The following is a 22,133-nucleotide window of genomic DNA, read 5'->3' as shown; positions in this document are numbered from 1 at the left end:
GCCAATGAATAGCATTTTATTGGAGTATGTCAGATTTTGGAAAAAGAAATGTATGTATGCCATACTAACATGTAAATAAATTTTTAGGCAGGTCTGCACTTGTAATTAACAACATTCTGTAATACCACTTAAATAACATAACTGTAAACAGACATTATAATTTTTCATCTAAGCCACTAAAAATTAAGTGTAAATTTAAGAACAAATGTTGAAGTGTCTTGGACAAAAATTTCCAGTCCATTAAAAAGATAAGGGGGGCATTTTCTATATCATAACAGGAGTACTGAAACACGTGGTGCTAACGTCTTGGGAAACATTTCCTCTGAACCTTTATTCAGAATAATGCTATTTATAAGCTGCAGAGGAGTTGAACACAACAGTTCACCAAAACACCTCAAATCTGTCAAAAATGTGTACTGCGTATTTAGCTCCAGCAGCTCAAATATGTGAGCATCCCCCTGTATGGTCACAATTTCACTATGCATTCACAAGGGAGCGTTCAACTTTATGGAAAGGAGTTTTCTATTGCTAAATAGCAGGGGGGAGTGGGGATAACGATGATTAAATTACCAAGCTTGCAGAAGAAATTTGCAAAAATGGTTTTATGAGTGCTTTCCAAGTATATAAAGATCAAATAATAGAGGTAATTATTCTGAAAGAACGGCAAATTAAATAAGGTAATACCATTCAATTTTACAAATACCCCTAGTAGCGCATACGAAAGAGATATTGTGGGCAGAGTATCAGTGGCAGCGAGTGCAAAGTATAATGCAATATCATACAAGTTATACACACAAAACTACAATGTAACATTTGATAAGCAACATTATAAAACAGATGTCACTAGGGACAAGCACTGAATGGTCTGAATGCTTAAAAACTATTTACAACAGTTAATATTGATGTGCAAGCAAACACAAGAGGAACTAAACCTTTGTATTCCAAGAATTTTCTTTTTCTCCCCTACTAAGTGTTTTGTGTGCAACATTTGTTGGCAGCTGTGATTCTTTCTGTACGGTATGGGAGTTAAAGAATGGTTTCTATGGAAATCTAGCGAAGTTGTAACATTCTTTACAAGTTCAATAAAAAACAAATTTATAACTAATTACAACAATTAGTAGTAGAATTCTTAGAACACACATATTTGTGTGTGTTTCCAAAGATTACAAGAGATCATGACATGTTAAATGAGAAAACAAAGGCATGTGTGACAATATACATCATCAATCTGTGACGAATTGGACAGATCATTAACAGTACAGTAGAACTCCAACTATCCTGAACACCAATTATCCACATCACTTTGAGGAAAAGGAAACTGATACTGTACGACTGAAACTGTAGGTTGTGTTCAATAGTTATTAGAGTATATAATAGTATACTGTATGTTTCTTTATTGTTCTAAAATCAATCCACAGCAAATGTATCGAAGACAAAATCTTCCAGTGAACAATTAACACACACGCACATTGTTGCGTTTGTGATGCCCATCATTCAGTGCAGCCTACATCTGTCCGTGTTGTGATCATAACAGTGCTGATACATCACTATACAATCCATCTTCTGTGTCTTTTGTTTTGTTTTATGTTAGTCTTTTAATCTATTGTGTGGCAGCTGTCTTATCATTGGCAGACAAAATAAAAATATTTGAGCAATTAGATAAACACATGAGTGCTAAACAGTTAGATGAGGTGTTCAGCATTGGAACATCAACAATTTCAGACATAAAAAAACCGGTCTTTAATTTTAAAATTTGTTTCTGTCCTCGAGAATGAAGATGAGAGTTTGTCAAGAAAAGCGATGAAAACAACAAAGAGCTTGATGCCGCAATCAAGTAGCTTTTGCTCCAGCAAGCACAGGGAAACCCTCTTTCAGAGTCAATTATTAGCAAAACACAAACTTTTAGCCAAGAAAATCAACAGTTTGACTTCATTTAAAACGAGCAATGGCTGGCTACAGACTTTGAAGACAAGGCACAATATTCATGGGTTGGATTTAAGTGGTGAAAAACTATCAGCAGAAAATTATTGAAAAGTTCTAAGTCGAAGCAGAATCTTATGACCCTGAATTTTTATACAACACAGACGAAACACGCCTCATTTGGAAGGCTTTGCCTGAAGCAACTTTATCTTCCAAAAAATAAACTAGAACTCCTGGCTATAAGGTTAGTAAAGACCATGTTACCATGCTGCACTGTGCTTACTCTACACGAAACCACAGAGGATATAGGCAAGTGGCTTCCTATTAATTCTTTCGATACTGGATTCCATGTTCTCAGTGCCAACAAAATCATTCCAAGTGTGAGAAAAGAAACTGATGGCCAGGAGGATGACACTGTCACTGAACCAGATGCAGGACCATCAGCAAATGAATGTTTGCATATCTTGGCACTGTACTAAAATGAATGGAGCTTGAACATGACCACATGCAGCTCCTAACCATCAAGTGGATGCGAGACTTGGCTGCACGAAAATTGCTGAAGACAGCAAAACAACTGCCTCAATCAGCATGTTCAAGAACTGACACACTATGAAGTACAACACAGTACAAAATCTAAATAATATTGTTCTGTAGTAATACATCAATATTACATAGTACATATGCAAAGATTTTGCTGTTTAAAAAAAAAAAAGAGGAATGAACTGTTTTCATGATTTATCCAATTATCCATATATTTGCTTATATGGATCAGATCTGCTGCCAACTCATCCAGATAACTAGGGCTCTATTGTACTTTAACCTGACAAAGTATGAAATTACATATTTGGGATATCACTGACACAATAGTGTGTGGTCTGTTTAGAGTCAGTTTTGTTGTTACCCCTGTGGCTGACAGAATAATTAGAATTTTTGGGTTCATTTTTGTGGTGTGGCAGGGAAATTTGACTGTAATCAGACTTGTACCCATAGTAGAAGTTAGGTTAACAAGTTACATTAAGTAACTGCCTTCAAGCTATTTACAGCATACTGAACAAGTTTAATGCGGAAATTTCTCAACTGTCAAGCTTTATCTCCTACTTTTGAGTCATACCTTTGTGGTTATGCCCCTGAATATATTTGAATAATTATTGTATGTATTTATTTATTTATGCTCTGCAATAACACTTTAAATGTGCATAAAATACCAATCATTTGCTAAAACGTATCTCAGATACAACAACATTGCAATGTTCTTAACAGAAAATTTTAAACCAACAGCTGATTACTGTAATTATTTTATTTTTCCTTTAGCATTCACAACTTCATGAAAAGATTATATTTTAATATCACACAAGTTTTATCTCAGATAATTTGATTTCTGTCATTTCATCTTATAATTATGTCTTTAAGTTGGTAATTTTTGCAATTGTATTTATGTTAGCAATAAACTTTCAGTTTTTCTTCAAAAATAGAATACTAGAACTTTCACAAAAATACTATTTACAGTTTTCTCTGTTGATGCTTCTTGCATTGGATTAACAATAGAAGCTGTATGTCAGAAAAACAAGCATTGTGGTCAAGTTTGAACTTCATTATCACTATACTACTGTCATCAGGAACATTTAATAGTTCACGAGAAATCACCTGTATTTGCCAAACCACACAGGCAGGTCAGGAATCTAATGCATACTTGTGAATTCATCTGTTGTGGTCTCCAGCTACAGTGTAATTTAGACATCTAGTAAAACTAGAGAACTGCCAGCTAAATGATGAGCAAAGACCAAAGCTGATAAACTTTCATCCATCATATAAGAGTGGACTAATTATTTGAAAACCTAACTAGAAAACAACAATTAATGATGACTTTTTGCACTGTTGCTGCCCTCCATGTAAAAAATTATACAATTTCACACGTTTGGCAAGATCAGTATCCTTTTTCAAAATGATTATAATTCAGTGGGCCACATATTCATCCATATAAATACAAAATCACAATGGATTATGTAAACTTCATGTATTAAAAAAAATTAAAAATAAACATGAATGTATTCATGCTTATAACCAAAACCTTTGACACATTCCAGCACCTATCTACTATTAATGCACTTGATTTTACAATAAATGTTAAAATCTAAAGCATGCAGCTCAAGAAATGTAGAAAAAAATACAACATTTTCATTGGATGAAACCAGTACATCTTTCAGCTACTTAACAAAATTTACAACTAAGTGCAGTTGTAGACAATATTACAGAGTAATTAATCATACCTTAGTGGAACTGAAGATCCCAAACAATCCCACTCTTTTCTTAAGTTTCCCAGATGACATAGTTCCTTTCACTGTCATAGCTTCAGGCCTAAGAGTGGTAATAGGTACAGGGTTTATTGGTGGTGGCATTTCACCACTTTTAATTGCACTCAGGTCTTCAAAAGGTATGTCTTCTGGGGGTTGAAACCCCGATTTATACCTTTCTATCACAAGTTGTGTGTCCTGAAACACACATATTACCTTATTCAGTGACAGAAAGTGCATTACATCAATATTAGTAAAATTTCACAACTATTCAGCTTTTCCTTAGCACCTAAATACACACTGGTACACAAGAATCATATAATTAACTAGAATGTACATGAACAGTAGAACGTGTGTTTGGTGAAGACCTAGCTTTTTTTTAAGCAACAATTTATAATACAGTACCTACATCATTGCTACAACAAAGCATTTCAAAAGATCGGAAAAAAGTGAAAATCATTTCTATTTTCAAGAAAGGCCAGCAGATAAATGTCCTTAACTACAGGAACATATGACTAGCATCAATCTGTTGGAGAATTTTGGAATATGTTTTTGCTTGAATTATGGATACAAAGAATCTCAGCAGAAATCAACATAGGTTCCTCACACAGCAATCTCAGGTAACACACCTTTCCTTACTTGTACACAAGATCCTAGATGCATTAGATAATGAGACCTACATTGATGCCCCATGTTACTCAACTTCTGTAATGTTTAGAGAACGAAATGCAAGTTTATGAAATATAAATTAGCTTTGCGATTGTACTGATTGATGACTTCCAGGCAAAAAAGTAGTCAGCATGTTCTCTGTAGAGAACATCGGATGTGAAAGCAGTTACAGATATATCAAAGGGTGTGTTATGGATTGTTCATAATATATACACATAAAAAAAAAGGTTTGCATCACCCCAGTTCCCAGAACTCGGGAAGACAGATGTTGACAGTGGATATTGTATCACAGACACAGTCCCTTTGACTATTCAGAGGTGTCACTAAACCCACCCAAAGATGTAAACAACCATGCATGAGCAGTGCCAATTAGATGGAGGGGGTCCGACAGCCAATCAGTTCCAGTCATTCCACAAGAAAGGAGGTACGCGCCTCGTGTTGTCTGTAGTTCAACCATGCCTGGACGGTCCAGGCATCTCTGAGTGAACCAAAGCGATGTTGTTCGGACATGGTGGAAATACAGAGAGACAAGAACTCTTGATGAAATGCCTCGCTCAGACCGCCCAAGGGCTACTAATGCAGTGGATGACCGTTGCCTAAGAATTATGGCTTGGAGGAACCCTGATAGCAACACCACCATGTTGAATAATGCTTTTGGTGCAGCCACAGGATGTCGTGTTACAACTCATATTGTGGACAATAGGCTGAATGATGTACAACTTCACTCCCAACGTCCATGACGAGGTCCATCTTTGAAACCACGACACCATGCAGCTCCATATAGATGGGCCCAACAAAAGGCTGAATGGACCGCTTGGGATTGGCATCACATTCTCTCCACCAATGAGTGTCGGATATGCCTTCAACCAGACAATCGTCTGAGATGTGTTTGGAGGCAACCCGGTCAGGCTGAACACCTTAGACACACTGTCCAGAGAGTGCAGCAGGATGGAGGTTCCCTGCTGTTTTGGGGTGACACATTATGTGGGGCCGACGTACGCTGCTGGTGGTCATGGAAGCGCCGTAACGGCTGTACGATATGTGAATACCATCCTCCGACCAATAGTGCAACCGTATCAGCAGTATATTAGCGAGGCATTCATCTTCATTGACGACGATTCGCACCCCTATCAAGTACATCTTGTGAATGACTTCCTTCAGGATAATGACATCGCTCGACTAAAGTGGTCAGCATGTTCTCCTGACATGAACCCTATCTAATATACCTGGGATGGATTGAAACGGGCTGTTTATGGACGACGTTACCCACCAACCACTGTGAGGGATCAACACCGAATCGCCGTGGAGGAGTGGGACAATCTGGACCAACAGTGCCTTGATGAACTTGTGGATAGTATGCCATGATGAATAAAGGCATGCATCAATGAAAGAGGACGTGCTACTGGGTATTAGAGGTACAGAAATCTGTGTACAGAAATCTGGACCACCACCTCTGAAGGTCTCGCTGTATGGTGGTACAAAATGCAATGTGTGGTTTTCATGAGCAATAAAAAGGGCAGTAATGATGTTTATGTTGATCTCTATTCCAATTTTCTGTACTGGTTCCAGAACTCTCTAAACAGAGGTGATGCAAAACTTTTTTTTACGTGTGTATTTATAAAAATGAGCTGTTGGGTGATCATAGTCTTCATGGGGCAGTCTGCAGATGATACTGTTGCATGAAGGGAAGCTGTGACACCAAATTACTGTTATGAAATACAGGACAATCTGCAGAAGATCAAGGCCTAGAACAAGAATTAACAGTCAAGCCTCAACTAGCATATTCAATGTATTTAAGATAAACAGATGCAAAGTCCCATTATAGTTTGATAACATGATTGGCAATCGATCACTGGAAACAGTGACAACCATATAATATTAAAATATGTAGCTGTATACATCCTGAGCAGTTTACTGTTACTAAGTCAACATTGTTCACTGCCCATGGCTGGGCAGATTGAGTCACATCTTAGTGACTATATATTAAAACCACAACTAAAGCTAGCATAGCAGACAATAAGCTATACAAAACAAAGTTATGAACAATGGTTACAAAAAACAATTTACAGTTCTTAAATGTTTCCAGTTTGTGGTTTCACGTGTGGTGTTGATCAGTCCACAATTCCACTTGTAGATAAAAATTCATTTACAGAACATAGAAAATGTTGCTTGAGCACAAGCATCAGTCTGGCTCTGAACACCCTTATTGTTAATGTTCAAACATCCAGTGGTAATTTGTTGAACATCGTCGGGCTTGCTGTGGGGCAGTGCATAATATATTGTGGTTAAGTACTGATCTGTTATCACACATCCGAGCTTCCTGAGGAGATGAATTACTCTTGAGAGCTTAGACCACATGTGAGCAGTGTATTCAGTCCACGTCAGCTTATTTTCATTTGTGATTTCCAGGAGTCCGACACTATCAACATCTGGTATGCATCCACAGTCATCAAGGCTTTGTAGTATTTTCTGAGTTTTATCATCATTTAATTTCATTTTGTTTGCTTTGAACCACTTTTTGGCTACTTCAGATAAAATTTCAGCAGCCTTCAGTGACTAAGCTGAATTTCTACCATGAGTCATTAATGCTGTATCATCTGCAAAGAGCAGGGTATGACCATCACAACTAAAGTCATTGTCAAATATTAAAAAGGGCAGAGGGTTAAGTACGGAGCCCTGTAGTACACTGCATTTCCATTTCGTGAGATGATGATCCTTGGATACAAACACACTGCCACCTGTGTCTTGCCTAGATTACAAAGAAGTCATGCAGTTCTTCTTTTTTTTCCAAATACTTCTAATTATTTTTGTTGTTACATCAAGCATTGCAGTAAATACAGATTCGCCTCTTCTAAATTCATGTTCGTTATCCAGGATGAGGTGGTTGTCTTCTGTGGTCAAGGTGCTACTATTGCTAATGCTTATATTGCTTGTAAAAGCAATTTCTAAATCTTGTACTTCAGCTACATTATTCCCAACAATGTCAACAAAATATTTGTTAAAATCATCAGAGCTGCAAGGATTTACATGGGCAGGGGGTCTTTATTTGCGTTCGTTAACCAGTTCCCAGGCCACTTTGCATGGGTTGGGAAATTCACAAATAAACCTAACATTATATGCCTCCTTGGCAACCTTTACTTCCTTCCTGTAGATTCTTTTTAGCTTTCAGATAATAGCAATGAAACGTATCTTTGGCCATGGTATCTGTTGCTGTTTTAACTTGGTCATTTAGTGGCAAAACAACACACTTTATGTTTTCCCAGCTTGGGAGTGTACCATGCTTCTCTCTGCCTACTTTTATTCTGTTGTGTAGTTTACAGGATTCTTTACAGTTCCTGGTGGGGAACAGTTGACAAAATTTATTTTGAGGAGCTGGAAAATACATTTAAAAGCATCACTTGGTCCAGTCCTACAACTTCAGACAGTGTGGCGAAAGAAGCGCTGTATCATTGTGAGAGACACAGAGGTGAGCGAGTGCGCTGGGACTTGCCCCAGGTCACTACTATTAGCACCACGTCGTCATAACATGCCTGTGCATAGCATGCAAAAGACTGTATCATAATCGAAGAATGAAATTAAAAATTAAAATAACTTTTCCAAACTTTGCCAGTGTATGCTTCAATATATTAATCTTAACATTTTGAAATCTCAGAATGGTCTCATGAATACGTTTTGCTAAATGTATTATTTTAAGAAAAAAAAGGCACTAAATAAAAAAAGCTAGAGAGCTAAAATTGTTCAGACTGTGCAAATGTAAGTCACAATCAAAAGTTACAAGTCTAAACTTGATCAGAGCAATATTTTGGTCAAACTTGGTGTTTCCACGAAAAATTGAAGGTGCTAAATATTAGACCCAGAAAGATGAAAATTCGTATTGTAGCCTCAGTTTGGCGTAAAACCACTAAACATGCAATACCAATAAGCAACCTCTATTAGTGTGCAAGTAATTTACTAAAAACTAAATTTGGAACTAAAATGTCACTATTCATAATAGATTAAGTATCATTTGTATTTGTTAATAGGAAGTTCTAACTGCAGCACTTTATTATATTCATTAAATAATACAGCTGTACCAAGTTTTGAGACTTTGTTGTAAATAACAATCATTGTATGGATTCTTACTTAAAGAGGAAGTTCAGAGGTCATATTCCAGCCTAAAAAGTCTAACTAGCAAAGTTTAAATGCAGTCATCCTAAAACTTTGTAACTAAAGCCAACTTAATTTCATTCAAATAAAAAATTAAGAAGAATGTAAACTGTTAAATGACAGAGAAAGGGGTCATTTAGATGCTGCTCTCTGTGCCTAGAGCAGATGATAGCAGATGTTCCATTCAGCGGTCCATTGCGTCCATATATAAGTACGGCCAGAGATGTAGTGAGGAGGAGACACTTTGTACCAAGCTATCAATATGTCCACATCAGTCAAATGCTGGCATACCATTTGCCTCAGGTGACATCAAAGTTAGCCACCTACAAACCATGTTTTTGGCAAAAGTAGGAAGTGAACTCAAGAGGACTGTACACCATCCTGCATCGCTTAGTTTTCACAGGAGTAACTGCTTGTGTGTCGCCCATAATTTAAAAGATTCTATTCAAGAAGTGGATGAAATTACAAAAAGAGACTCAGAATTGTATACTCCCATGCTGAAACGAATCAGTGCTATGTTGATTCCTTGTATTTCAGGTAGTGATAAACACCTGAGGCTTACATACATTGGAAATTTGAACTTGCAAAATATGTGTATGGGCTGTACAATATTAAGTTTTCAAAACTTATAAATAGATGTTTCAGAAACTTAGAAGGAGAAGAAACATAGTTAACTAACTCTCAGTGTTTTGTTTCTTGTAAACGGCCACCTTAACTGACACACAATGATGTGCTTGCCCTGTAACACCGGTGTCTTTTTATGGATATATGTAGTGATTTGCACTGATGATTAAACTCACTTAACAGCAGCTTATACTCCTCAGAGACAAAATGCTTTCATTATTTTAAAGTAATCTATGACATGGTTACTGCTCATTCTAATATGAAAATCACCAGATTTAAATGTAACATTGTCTGTGAAAATATTTACAGTTAAATTATGTAAACAATACAAGAAAAAGCAGTTCCAGTCAGAAGTTGTCATGACAGTTGTGTTACAATTACTTACACCCTACTTTCCCCCTATGAACCATGGACCTTGTTGAGGTGGCATGGGATGGCTCGAGTGCCTCAATGATACAGGTAGCTGTATCGTAGTAGCAACCGCAACACAGGGGTATCTGTGGAGAGGGCAGACAAATAGGTGGTTCCTGAAGAGGGGCATCAGCCTTTTCAGTAGCTGCAGGGATGACTGAGTGACAAGGCCTTGCTCTGTAACATTAGCCTACATGGCCTTGCTGTGCTGATACTGCAAATGGCTGAAGGAAGGGGCAATCACAGCCATGATTTTTCCCGAGAGAATGTTGCTCTTCTGTATGATTAAATGATGATGTCATCCTCTCGGTAAAATATTCTGGAGGTGAAATGTCCCCCATTTGGATCTCTGGGCAGGAAATACAAGGTCGTCGTAATCAGGAGTAACAAAACTGACATTCTACAATGCGGAGTGTGCCTGTTAGATCCCTTAATTGGGTAAACATGTTAGAGAATTTAAAATGGAACATGGATAAGTTACAATTAGATAAAGTGGTAATTAGTGAAGTGTGGCGATAGGAAGAACACAGCTTCTGATCAATTCAGTACAGGGTAATCAACACAAAATCAAATACAGATAATGGAGGAGTAGGCTTAATAATGAATAAGAAAACTGGAATGTAAGCTACTAAGAACAGCAAAGTGAACACATTATCATAACCACATTAGACGCAAGGTCAACACTGAACACAGTACTACAAGTAGTACAATTCAGTACCAACTAGTTCAGCAGATAATGAAGAGATTGAAAGCATGAATAATGATGTGAAGGAAATTATTCAGATAGTTAAAGCAGACAAATATTTAATGGCACATTGGGAGACTTGAATTTAATAGTAGGAAAAGGAAGAAATGGAAAAATAGTACAATAACACGGACTGAGGGAAAGAAATGAAAGTGGAAGCCATCTGGCAGATTTTGCATGAAGCATAATTTAACCAATGCTAACACCTGGTTTAAGAATCATGACAGAAGGCTGTACACATGTAAGACACTTTGAGATAGTGGAAAGTTTCAAATTAATTACGTAATGCTACTAGGACAGAGATTTTGAAACCAGATTTTCAACTGCAAGACATTTCTGCGGTGAATGTGGACTCCGTCCATATTTTATTGGTTATGAACTGTAAGTTGAAACTGAAGATTTTGTGACAAGGTACGAGACTAAGGGATGGGACATGGACAAGTTGAAAGAACCCAAGATTATTGAGAGTTTCAGAGCATAAGACAACACTGGACTAAAACAAGGCAAAGCAATAGAATAGAAGACAAATGGTTAGCTCTGAAAGATGAAATAATGAAGGCAGCAGACAACCAAATATGTAAGACTACTAAACCCAGCAGAATTCCTTGGTTTTCACAGAAGACACTGAACTGAACTGACGTAAAGAAAAAATATTAAAAATGCAGCAAATGAAGCAGGTGAAAGGGAATACAGATGACTAAAAAAAAAGATGGGCAGCAAGCGCAAAATGGCTAAGCAGGAATGGCTACAGGATAAATGCAAGGCTGCAGAAGCTTGTGTGACTGGAGGAAAATTTGACAGCACCTACAGGAAGATTAAAGAGACTTTTAGAGCAACGGGAAGCAGCTGTAGAAATATCAGGAGCTCAGATGGAAAACCAGTACTACGCAAAGATGGGAAAGCTGAAAGGTGGAAGGTATATACAGAGTCTGACAGAAAACTGTGTAACTCTTTGTCAGGCTCTATCTAGATACTGATATTGTTGTCCGATTTGAGTTACGAGTATGTTGTATTATGGTCTTTGGCTCAACAGATGTACTTACATCTCAGTATTGAGAAAACAACACGGCTGGGGCATGCTTGACATTCGAGCAACAAAAGTGTATTGTGCAGTGGTTTTTCAAGTTTGATATTGCAGTTGAATTGCAATGTCAGTGGAGGTGGGAGTTTGAAACAGAACAGCCAACCTGCCTAACAATTAAATGCATCACTGACAAGTTTGAATTGCGTGGAATGATTTGTGATATTCACAAAGGAAGATCAGAAAGACAGCGCACAGCTACAAGTCCTGCTTCATCGGCTCTCGGGTTGAAACATTTGTTAATTCTCCACAGAAGTCCGCTACGCAATGTGCACATGAAGTGGGGGTTAGCAGAACAAGCGTACGAAGAATTCTGAAAGCTGCAAAGTAGAAAGTTTACGTTCTACGATTAGTGTATGTGATTAATGATGACAATCCTGATCGCCGAATGCAATATTGTGAATGGTATCGGTAAATGGTAACTGATGACAAACAATTTGTGATGAAGATAGTGTGGAGTGGCGAGGCACAACTTAAACTTAATGGAACAGTGAATCGGCATAACAGTGCACACTGGGCACTGGAAAATCCACATGTTTATGTGGATAAAGTGGTCAATCTACCAGAGGTTCAAGTGTGGTGTGGACTATCATCTAAAGGCTTAGTAGGACCCTTTTTCTTCACTGGAGAAGTGTACCTGGAAATGTTACGCACATCAATTTTGCCGGGTATACGTGTGCTTTATGGAGCTGATGAAGAGGTCTTCTACCAACAGGACAGGGTGCCACCATACTACCACCTAGCTGTATGAGCTTCCTGCATGACAATTTTCCGGGGCATTAGATTTGACAAAGAAGGCCCATTGAGTTCCCTCCACGGTCACCAGATCTAACACATATGGACTTTTACTTGTGGGGAACTGTGAAATATAACATCTATCTATGTAAGCTGTGCACACTGGAGGAACTTCACCAGGAGATTACAGTGACGTGCAGCGATCTCCACTGTAACACTGACTGACATAGTTGTGATGACCACTCATCGTTCTGTTATGAGTATAGCCTCCAACAGTGAACATTTTGAACATTTTAAGTAACCATGTGCAAAACTGAGTGTTGTACAACATGTGTGATCAATTATTAAATGTAAAATGAACACATAAGTAATACTTTTTGTTCCTTAAAACAAGTATACATTTTTCTGGCAGACTTTGTACAGAGCGGCTCTACAAGGGAAATGAAATTGAAGGCAATATGATAGAAAGACAACAGGAAATAGATGAATAAGGGATGGAAGCTATGCTACTGGGAGAAGACTTTGATGGAGCACTGAAAGATCCAAGTTGAAACAAGGCCTCTGGGTAGTAGGCATTCCCTTAAGGTTACTGAGATCCTTCGGAGAGCCAGCCATGACTAAACTATTCCGCCTGGTGCGTAAGAGACAAGCAAAATGCCCTCACACTGAAAAAAAATTCCAATTCCATAAAAAGTAGGTGCTGACAGGTGTGAATATTACTGAACTTTCAGTTTAACAATCCATGTTTGCAAAATATTAACAACAATTCTTTACTGGATAATGACCTCAGGAAAGACTAAATTGGGTTCCAGACAAATGTAGGAACACACAAGGCAATACTGACACCATACTCTATCTTAGAAGAAAGGTTGACGAAAGGCAATCCTACAGTTATATCCAGTTATACCATTTGTAGATTTAGAGAAAGTTTTTGACAATGTGGACTGGGATATTATACTCTTTGAAATTCTGAAGGTATTAGGGATAAAATATAGGAAGTAAAAGACTATTTACAGCTTGTACAGAAACCACACAGCAGTTATAAGTCAAAGAACATAAATGGATAGCAGTAATTGGAAAGGGAGTGAGACAGGATTGTAGCATATTCCCGAAGTTATTCAATCTGTACACTGAACAAGTGTACAAGGGAACCAAGAATAAATTTAGAAAGGGGGCTGAAGTTTAGGGAGAATAAATAAAGACCTTGAGGTTTGCCGATGGAATTTTAATTCTTGCAGAGACAGAAAAGGAAACAGAAGAGCAGTTGATCAGAACAGATATTGTCTTACGACATTAAAAGATGAACATCAACAGCAGTAAAACAAAGGTAATGGAATGTAGTCTGGTTAAATAGGGTGATGAGGGAATTAGATCACAAAATGAGACAAGTGGAAAATGAGTTTTGCTATTTGAGCACCAAAATAACTGAAGATGGTTGAAGTAGAGAGGGTGTAAAATGCAGACTGGCTGCAGCAAGGAAAGCATTTCTGAAAAAGAGAGATTTGTTAACATGTAATATAAATTGAAGTGTAGGCTTGTACAAAAGTGAAACATGTACTATACGCATTTCACACAAGAAGAGAATAGACACTTTTGAAATGTGGTGCTGTACAAGGTCTCTGTAGTTACTCAAAGATGAAGGCTCTTACACAGGGTAGGCCAGCATGGGGAGCTGCATCAAACCAGTATTCAGACTGAAGACAACAACAACAACAACAACAACAACAACAACAACAACCTACTTCAGCTTCGAATGGAGAAATTCTAGTAATGCTAGGGCATAAACTGAAACCAAATATGGAAAAAAGAGCTGTGTGCTTTGGTGCACTGCAGAGTTGCATACTCTTAAGGAATTAATAACAAGCAATGCCCAAATGCTTCTAGGCTATGTTGTCCTGAATAACAGGAAGCTTCTTTTGTAAGAAATGGCAATTCTGAAGAAGATAAATTTCTATTCAAAGGTGGGAAAAGTGACAAATTGTTATCTAAGAAATCTGTTTGAATACACAAGACAATACAGAAAGAAGTAGCCCTTTAGGGACATCAGAGTGAAACTAATCCCAAAGGAATGGGGTGGGAAAAAAATCTTACAAATACAACCTCCAGTACCTAACTTCAAAAAAATTAAGAAAATAGAACTGCTACAATTATGTAAAAGAACAATAAGATGACCTAAATATGTGGACAACTATGCAGTTTTATACTGAATGTAGAATCATTTTGAAGATGTGAGAACTGACATGAAGGAGGATGGATGAAAGCAGTACAACAGCGTGAAGTAATATTCTCTTTAATCCATTGGAATATGGATCCACATACCAGTTCTTGCAAATAAAAATAACCATTGATAGCAAATGGGTGTTCCAATGTAATTCATGTGGAAATATTGGAATGTATAATACATGTTTACTTACAAAATATTATGCACAATTTAAAGTGTATGAATTGTGAGGAGATTTACACTCCACTGCTCGACTTGTTACACTGAGGGTCTTTCTTACTGTGATGAATGAACATGACCTCCTTATGGCCATACACTGAATGCACATCTATACAGAGAACTGAAGAAATTTATATGACCTTTCTCAAAATGTAATTTTAAAGAAAGATCTTGTATGCAAACTTAATACCACTTTGTATGGACTGAAGCAGGAACCAAGAGCTTGGGACTTCAGATTGTTTATGACAAGTTGCCTCCATAAAATTGTCAAATGTGTAATTGACAGAGTTCTCTATGATGGAAGCTTTGATGACTAATATTTATCTACTACAACGTGTTGCTGATATTCAACATGAGAGGAATGATAAAAACAAACTCATAGATTTGAAGAATAAATTGAAAGAAAAATTTTGAATGACATATTGTTGAATCAAAATTCTTCCTGGTAATTAATATACAGACAAACAATGGGAAACAGCTCCTTAGTCAACACTTTTACATCCTGCCCTTATTTAGACGATTAAATATGGAAGATGGTAAAGTATCGATTGTTACTGATCATAAAGATGACATGCTGAGTTGCAGACAGGCACAAAGAAAAGATTCTAAAGTGCAGACTTTCACGGCCAGAAATATCATGTCCATTATAATTATCCGGGCTGTTATGCCGTGGTCGGTTGATGAATTTTGTCTCAATTCCCAACGTTTCGTCTCCGACTGCGGGAGACATCTTCAAGGGGGTCCGTAGGTCGATGGACGGTCCAAGTGGGTGTGTTGCACCTTCCATCGACCTACGGACCCCCTCGAAGAGGTCTCCCGCAGTCTGAGACGAAACGTTGGGAATTGGGACAAAATTCATCAACCGGCCACGGCATAACAGCCCAGATAATTATAATGGACAAAGAAAAGATTGTTACACAATTGAGCTTTCAGCCAAAGCATCCTTCAGAAAGGAAAACATACATACACATTCACAAAAGAAAGCACACCTCACGCTCACATGACCATTATTTCAGCCACCACAATTTTGCCTGGATTGGCCAGAGATGGTGGTCATGTGTGCGCATTGTGCCTGTCTGCAACGCAACATGTTGTTACTATGGTGAGTGGCAATTTCTCGTTTCATGAAATTGTTGATATTCCAACTTAAACTTTTCACTGTTAGAGAGTGAAGGCTGCAAGACACGAATGGAAGTCAGCCTCATTGACAGTTTTAATGATGAGATTGTTTTCTTTTTTAAAAATGAAGACAAAAAAACCAAATGTATGGGTTCACAGTCACTGTAAATTTATTTAAGAAAATCATTTTCCTCTGGAATTTGTTCTTCCATTTTGAAATAATATCTTTACTTCATTATTTAGCAAATAGCAAATACACGATACACGGCAACTAATTTAGCAGAACAACCCTATTTTATTTTAAGATGGTGCCCATGCTACATGTGTTTCCACTTTAATAGTTGTGCTAACATATTTGAATGTGTTATGTATGCTGGTGTGGTGATAAAACTCATATAAGGACTGTACTTTTTCTGTTTTATGTATGTATTTCACATCTGTGATAGTTGTGACCGTACATACAATGGTTGGGTGAAACTTATTACATACACCATCATATACTGTTTTTTACCCACACTGCTGTGTATATTACAACAGTCTGTAAGAAGAAAATTTTTTATTGTAATGCAGCTTGATGATGCCCTTGGGGCAACATAACCTAATTTTTAAATAATTAAATAAAGTTTATTTCACAATAAAACAACCGCATACACAGGAAAATGACTTCCTTTAAGAATATTGAAAAGATCTGAAAGGAATTCTTTGATAAATTAAAGGAATAACTGATGCTGGTCTGTATTATAAAAGACAACATTCAAATGCTCTTCTCCACTATGTTGGTTCAAACTGGGGAAGCAAAGAAGACAGATCTAAAACAGAATACATATTCCAGAATTTTGGAAACACTGACTGCTATGTTACTAGGATGCAGGCATATGTTTCACTATCATCAACAAAAGTAAAATATTTTGCTTTGGCAACCATTACAACAGATGATTTGTGGTTGAAGAATCTTCTTAAAGATGATATACCTGCCATATACATGGAAGCATTATCAATTTAAACACATGGACAATAAATATAGCTCTATAAATAAGGACAATAGGATTTTCAGTATGTTAGTTAATAGTGTACAGTCAGGCAGAGTGTATTTTAATATGGGATAACTGAAAGTGGAATAATCTTGGTTTGTCTATCATCTTTTAACGGGTATTGAAGATTATTAAAGGCTTTTTTCCTATAACCTAGCAGTATGGACAGAGTTGTTAAGTTGTGGAGAAGGGAAGGGAGTGTGGTGGTGGTGGGAGGGGGGGGGGGGGGATGTGAACTATTTAGCAACTGTGTAACATCTGTTGTCTGTTATGAACAGCTCTCTTTGCAAATGCAATATACTTGGCTAGTTTGTTTGAACATTTATGTGCTAGCCATCTGTGTTTTGTGACAGTCAATATATGTTTGTTATTTGTAAAATTGGCTTCTCATCACTGTGTGGAATACTTAATGTGTAATTCCTAGTTATAAAAAAAGACCACAGCTAATAAAAAAACTGTGGTGTTCAAATAGAATTTCAGGCCAGCAACAATTGCTGCTAACATGTCGAATATACCCAGTTTACAACACAAAGGGAAACAAATGTTTCAGTGATGTCAGTCATGAACGAGACAACACCAAAGAATGGTCAAATACAACAACAAAAGAAGAATGAACTTCACATTTTGTTATCAAGTGCATTTAATTGATCTTTTTTATTGTAATTCAGGAAGAATAGGATTTAAATCCTCAGAGAGATCACAATTCAGGTTTTCAACTGTTGACTCAGATCACTTCAAGTGATCATACGGTTGCTTCATTAAATCACTACCGAAAGCTTACAGAATCCTTGTACAAATTGAGCTACTAATACGTCACTAAAAGACCTATTTGTCAATGACTGACTGTATTTTTGTGGGGAGAGTAGGTATTAAAATCATAGTAAACCAAATTGTACAAAGAGTACTACCATAAGTCAAATGATCTATACATTCAGAGTCAAGCCCAGACATTTTGACTGCCTAAGTTAATGCCTGCAAAATAATAGAGTAGTAGTCCAGCTCCTGTGTGATTTGCAGTCTCATTTGTATAATGCAGAAACAATTTCACAGCTGGTCAACTGATGACATCTGTCAAATTCTACAGTATCAACAGAGTAATAACAATGCTGTCATACTTACTTCTTTCTCATTGATTTGTTCTGCAGCATTCACAATCCCATCCAAACATTTGATGATGATAGGAAAAACATTTTTTTCTATGTCTACAGATTGTATCATGAAACTTTTGATGTTCTTAATGCGTTTCTCATCCAACTCTTGCAACTGTCGGAATACATCTGGCATAAGGATATGGTAATGTTGATTCTGAAACATAAAATGAAATGAGAGATTATATGCAAGAATAAATTGGGAAACAAATTAGAAATTAACAAAGAAACATCTCAAAATGTTCATATAATAAATACTGAATTCTGTGAAAAAAAAAAAAAAAAAAAAAATATGACATGACAGGCAACTCCTTAGAATCATAAAACACAGTGAAGCCAAACTATGACAAGCAAGTAAAAGAATGCAAAAATAAGTCTTAATTTTAAAACTGTACAGGGAATAGGTTCTTGCAATGCCACTGAATTTAAGCAGAATTTAAGCAACAGTCAGTAACCACATCCTTTTTGTTTGCTGCCATTGTGTAGAACTATCAATTCTATATTTCTCTTTCCACTGATCTGATATTTGTATTGAAAGAAGTCATACCAAAATATTGGGACTGCAAGAAAACAATGGCAGTATTGTTTGTTGATTTTATGAAAGCCTACAATAGCATAACAGATAAAATTTGTGGGAGAAATAACAATGTTTTGAATACCAAAGTAGTTTACAAATATTGTAAATATTAAACTGGAAGAGTCAAAAGGGATGGTGAAAATGAGTGAGAATATCCACGACTTCTGACAAAAAAAACAGGAGTCGGGCAAGGAACTGGAATATTACCATTCTTGTTCAATGTAATACTACAAGAAGTACTGGATGCAACAAGTGAAGCAGAAGAGGAAATTAGTATAGGAATAAAAATGAATGTACTGCCCACTGCAGATGATGTAGCATTAATCTCTTAAAATGTAGGTGATGTGAAAATACTGACAAGAAAGCTATTTCAAAAAGCAAATGGAGTTGGGTTAGAGGTAAATGATGAAAACACAAAATCTTTTCCTATGACATTAATTTTCAGGGGAGATTTCTTCATCTCAGGCAGTACTGAGAACTGAACAACCTGCATTTTGCTGCAAGCCAGATGTCTATGGGGATCCAGACGCAGGTGGTGCTTCCCAAGAATCAGTATAGTAAGGACCAAAGCACTTAAGTGGCCAGAGCTAGTCACTGTTTAGCCAGGGTTACCCAAGGCTGTCAGCTAGGTCGCATGAAACCCATACTACTCTATATTAGTATTAACACACATTATATCTACCATATATTTCTGATATCAAATGATCATCTATTACCCCCATGCATGGAACTGGGTAATCTACAGACATGATTAGAGGGGGGAAAAAGCATACTGTGTGCCTATGAGCTTCATCATGGCCCTGAATGTCTCTGTGATACTAACCCTGAATGCCTCTATAATATTAGCAACTCCCATGGAATTGTGGAGAGAGACCTTAAATGATACCCCAGTGATCCCTAACACACACCAATTTATTTAAAAACTGATGACCTAGGATCAAATATAACATGTATAGGGGGACATAGCACTAATCACAAACCAGGAAACCAACTAAGATTGGAGAGGTGTTTTCTTTTTCAAGGAAGGCAGGCACTGTGAGGATAAATTTTAGATGGAATGAGTGACAGGGAAACAGATGGGTATGTAGAGTTGGGACAGGGAGGAACTGGACAAGTGGTAGTTAAAAAACTCATACAGCAAATCTGATATATCTTGTGGCTACTTACACATTTTACTCTTCTTTTGATGAAGTAATGAGTGGCAGTGGTTTGACTGAAATGGTGGTTATGGGCAGATGTATGAGACAGGTCTTGGACTTGGGTCTTCCACAGAAATATGACCCATGCGGCAGGGGCTGAGAGAAGGAAGGACATAGTGAAGGTCAAGGATACCGTATGAGTTGAGCAGCAGTGTCACACTTTGGGGGAAGTGAGAAGAATTGTGGACTTGAAATGGGAAATATTGGAAACAGTAAATGCTGAAATGTCTAGTTGTACAAAAACAGAAAAAACCACAGCAGATTCACATTACAAATTATTTTATTCAAAGGAATGATAGCTTCATAGCATTTATAACTTCTGACAGAAGTAGTGTTGGAAAAGTGGTTATAAGTTCAGATAAAAAAAATAATAAAAAAAATGAAAATGAAAATTTAGGTAAAGATGTAAGTGCCATGTTTCACTTCCAAAGTAACAAAGAATAAAGTATTGACATCATTGACACAATGAGAAATAAAATTATATCATTTCAAGAAAACTGAGCATGGCTAATAGGTCCTCCCTTCTTTCAGCATTTAATTTGCTGGTCAATGAAAGGCAATAAATACTTGTTAGGATGGGAAGAGTATGTAGTTTGAACCCCAAAATTACATGATATTTTGTTTTATTTCATTATGCTGCACAATACACAATTAAAATCTAACAATTTCAATCGATATTATGTTGTGGTGGTTCTATCTGAGCTGTCCCTTTGTGTGTTACATATGCCTTTCCTTGAATTCTTAGCTCAGTATCTTTCTGTATGTTTCTAATTTTGCCTTTCCTTTCCATCATAAGGCACTGCACACAAGCACTTCACATTGAAAATAACTGAAATGAAGTAAAATTTACTATTGCTTGCTGCATGTTGGAAAGTGAGCAAGAAACTTGTTATAACATGTTTACTACCGCAGTCAGACACACTCAACACATTCAGCATTCATCATGTCATGAACAAAGAAACTTGCATATGACTAAAGCTAGTGAAGCTATTCTGATGTACACAGAGGCTTCTCTGGGAGGATATTAACGTTTCAGAGCACAAATGGATCTAGTTGACATCCTGGCAGAGAACATGATTTCATTCTTCTAGTTCTATATGGTATACTGTGATATGGTAGCACTCTTTTGTGGCTGGTCAAGACGTGGACTTTGAATATTAGAAAATATGAAAACTAATTCTGGACAAGGTTAGAAGAGTAGTTCTTGTCTGCAAAGAATCAAGCATATCTAGAGACGGACTGTATTTACATGTTGGCAGGGTGTGTAAGAGGGACTACCTCATATGAAAAGGGTGGCAGCCATCCAAGTGGAGGTATCGCTTGTACTGGGTTGCTGACTGCATATAATTTGACAAGACATAGAAATATGTATGTTACCTGCAGTTCATTAGTTTTTTGCAGCTGATTTGCATACTCGTTCTTTGTCTCTTCACACTGCTGTGATTTGATTGCCATATTCATTCGCTGCTTCTCAACCTCTGCTCTGGATAAATTGTAGTCTGCATCTGCACGCTGAAAATTTTCTAATGCACGCTCTGCTTCCTTGAAAGCCTTCTCATAATTCTTCTTTGCACGATCGAGGCTTAAAATTTGTGTATTTAAATTCTGCACCATACGTGCACCATCCTGTAGATGCTGTAAAGTAGAAATTAAACAAGCTTTAGGTGCACCCTCCCCTCGAATAGACTGTGAGTAACATAGTGATGTGACAGTTCTTACATTACAAAAAGAACGATGGAAACTTGCATCAACAGTTTCGAGTTCTCTTAAATTATTTGAAGCTGCATACATACCTTTTTCCGTTCTTCCTTTATATCTTTTACTAGGATATTAAGTTCCCTTATAACATTCGCTTGGAGGTTTTCCGCAATTACTTCATGCTGTCCTGCGAGGTCATTAACTTCTGTCATCACATGCTTGAATGCCCGGCAAGGGCTATACCTACAAAAGTTTATGTTATGAGGTTTTTGTTGAACACTGTGCTGTTTAAAAGAGTA

General features: G+C 37.1%; 1 protein-coding gene across 5 annotated transcripts in view; it reads right to left on the bottom strand.

The window, feature by feature from the left end:
* LOC126184844 (formin-binding protein 1-like) overlaps positions 1 to 22,133 on the bottom strand; it is a 368,779-nt gene that overhangs the window by 57,636 nt on the left and 289,010 nt on the right. For all 5 annotated transcript variants that reach the window (XM_049927454.1, XM_049927455.1, XM_049927458.1 and 2 more), the window contains exons 4-7: positions 21,930 to 22,077; positions 21,514 to 21,771; positions 18,332 to 18,517; positions 4,188 to 4,409 (exon numbers count right to left, since the gene is read on the bottom strand). In XM_049927454.1, the coding sequence (XP_049783411.1) occupies positions 4,188 to 4,409; positions 18,332 to 18,517; positions 21,514 to 21,771; positions 21,930 to 22,077 (814 nt within the window). The remainder of the gene's footprint in view (positions 1 to 4,187; positions 4,410 to 18,331; positions 18,518 to 21,513; positions 21,772 to 21,929; positions 22,078 to 22,133) is intronic.

Source organism: Schistocerca cancellata, chromosome 4 (genome assembly GCF_023864275.1).
Source record: "Schistocerca cancellata isolate TAMUIC-IGC-003103 chromosome 4, iqSchCanc2.1, whole genome shotgun sequence".
Lineage (NCBI taxonomy): Eukaryota > Metazoa > Arthropoda > Insecta > Orthoptera > Acrididae > Schistocerca > Schistocerca cancellata.
This window is presented reverse-complemented; position numbering and strand designations above follow the sequence as displayed.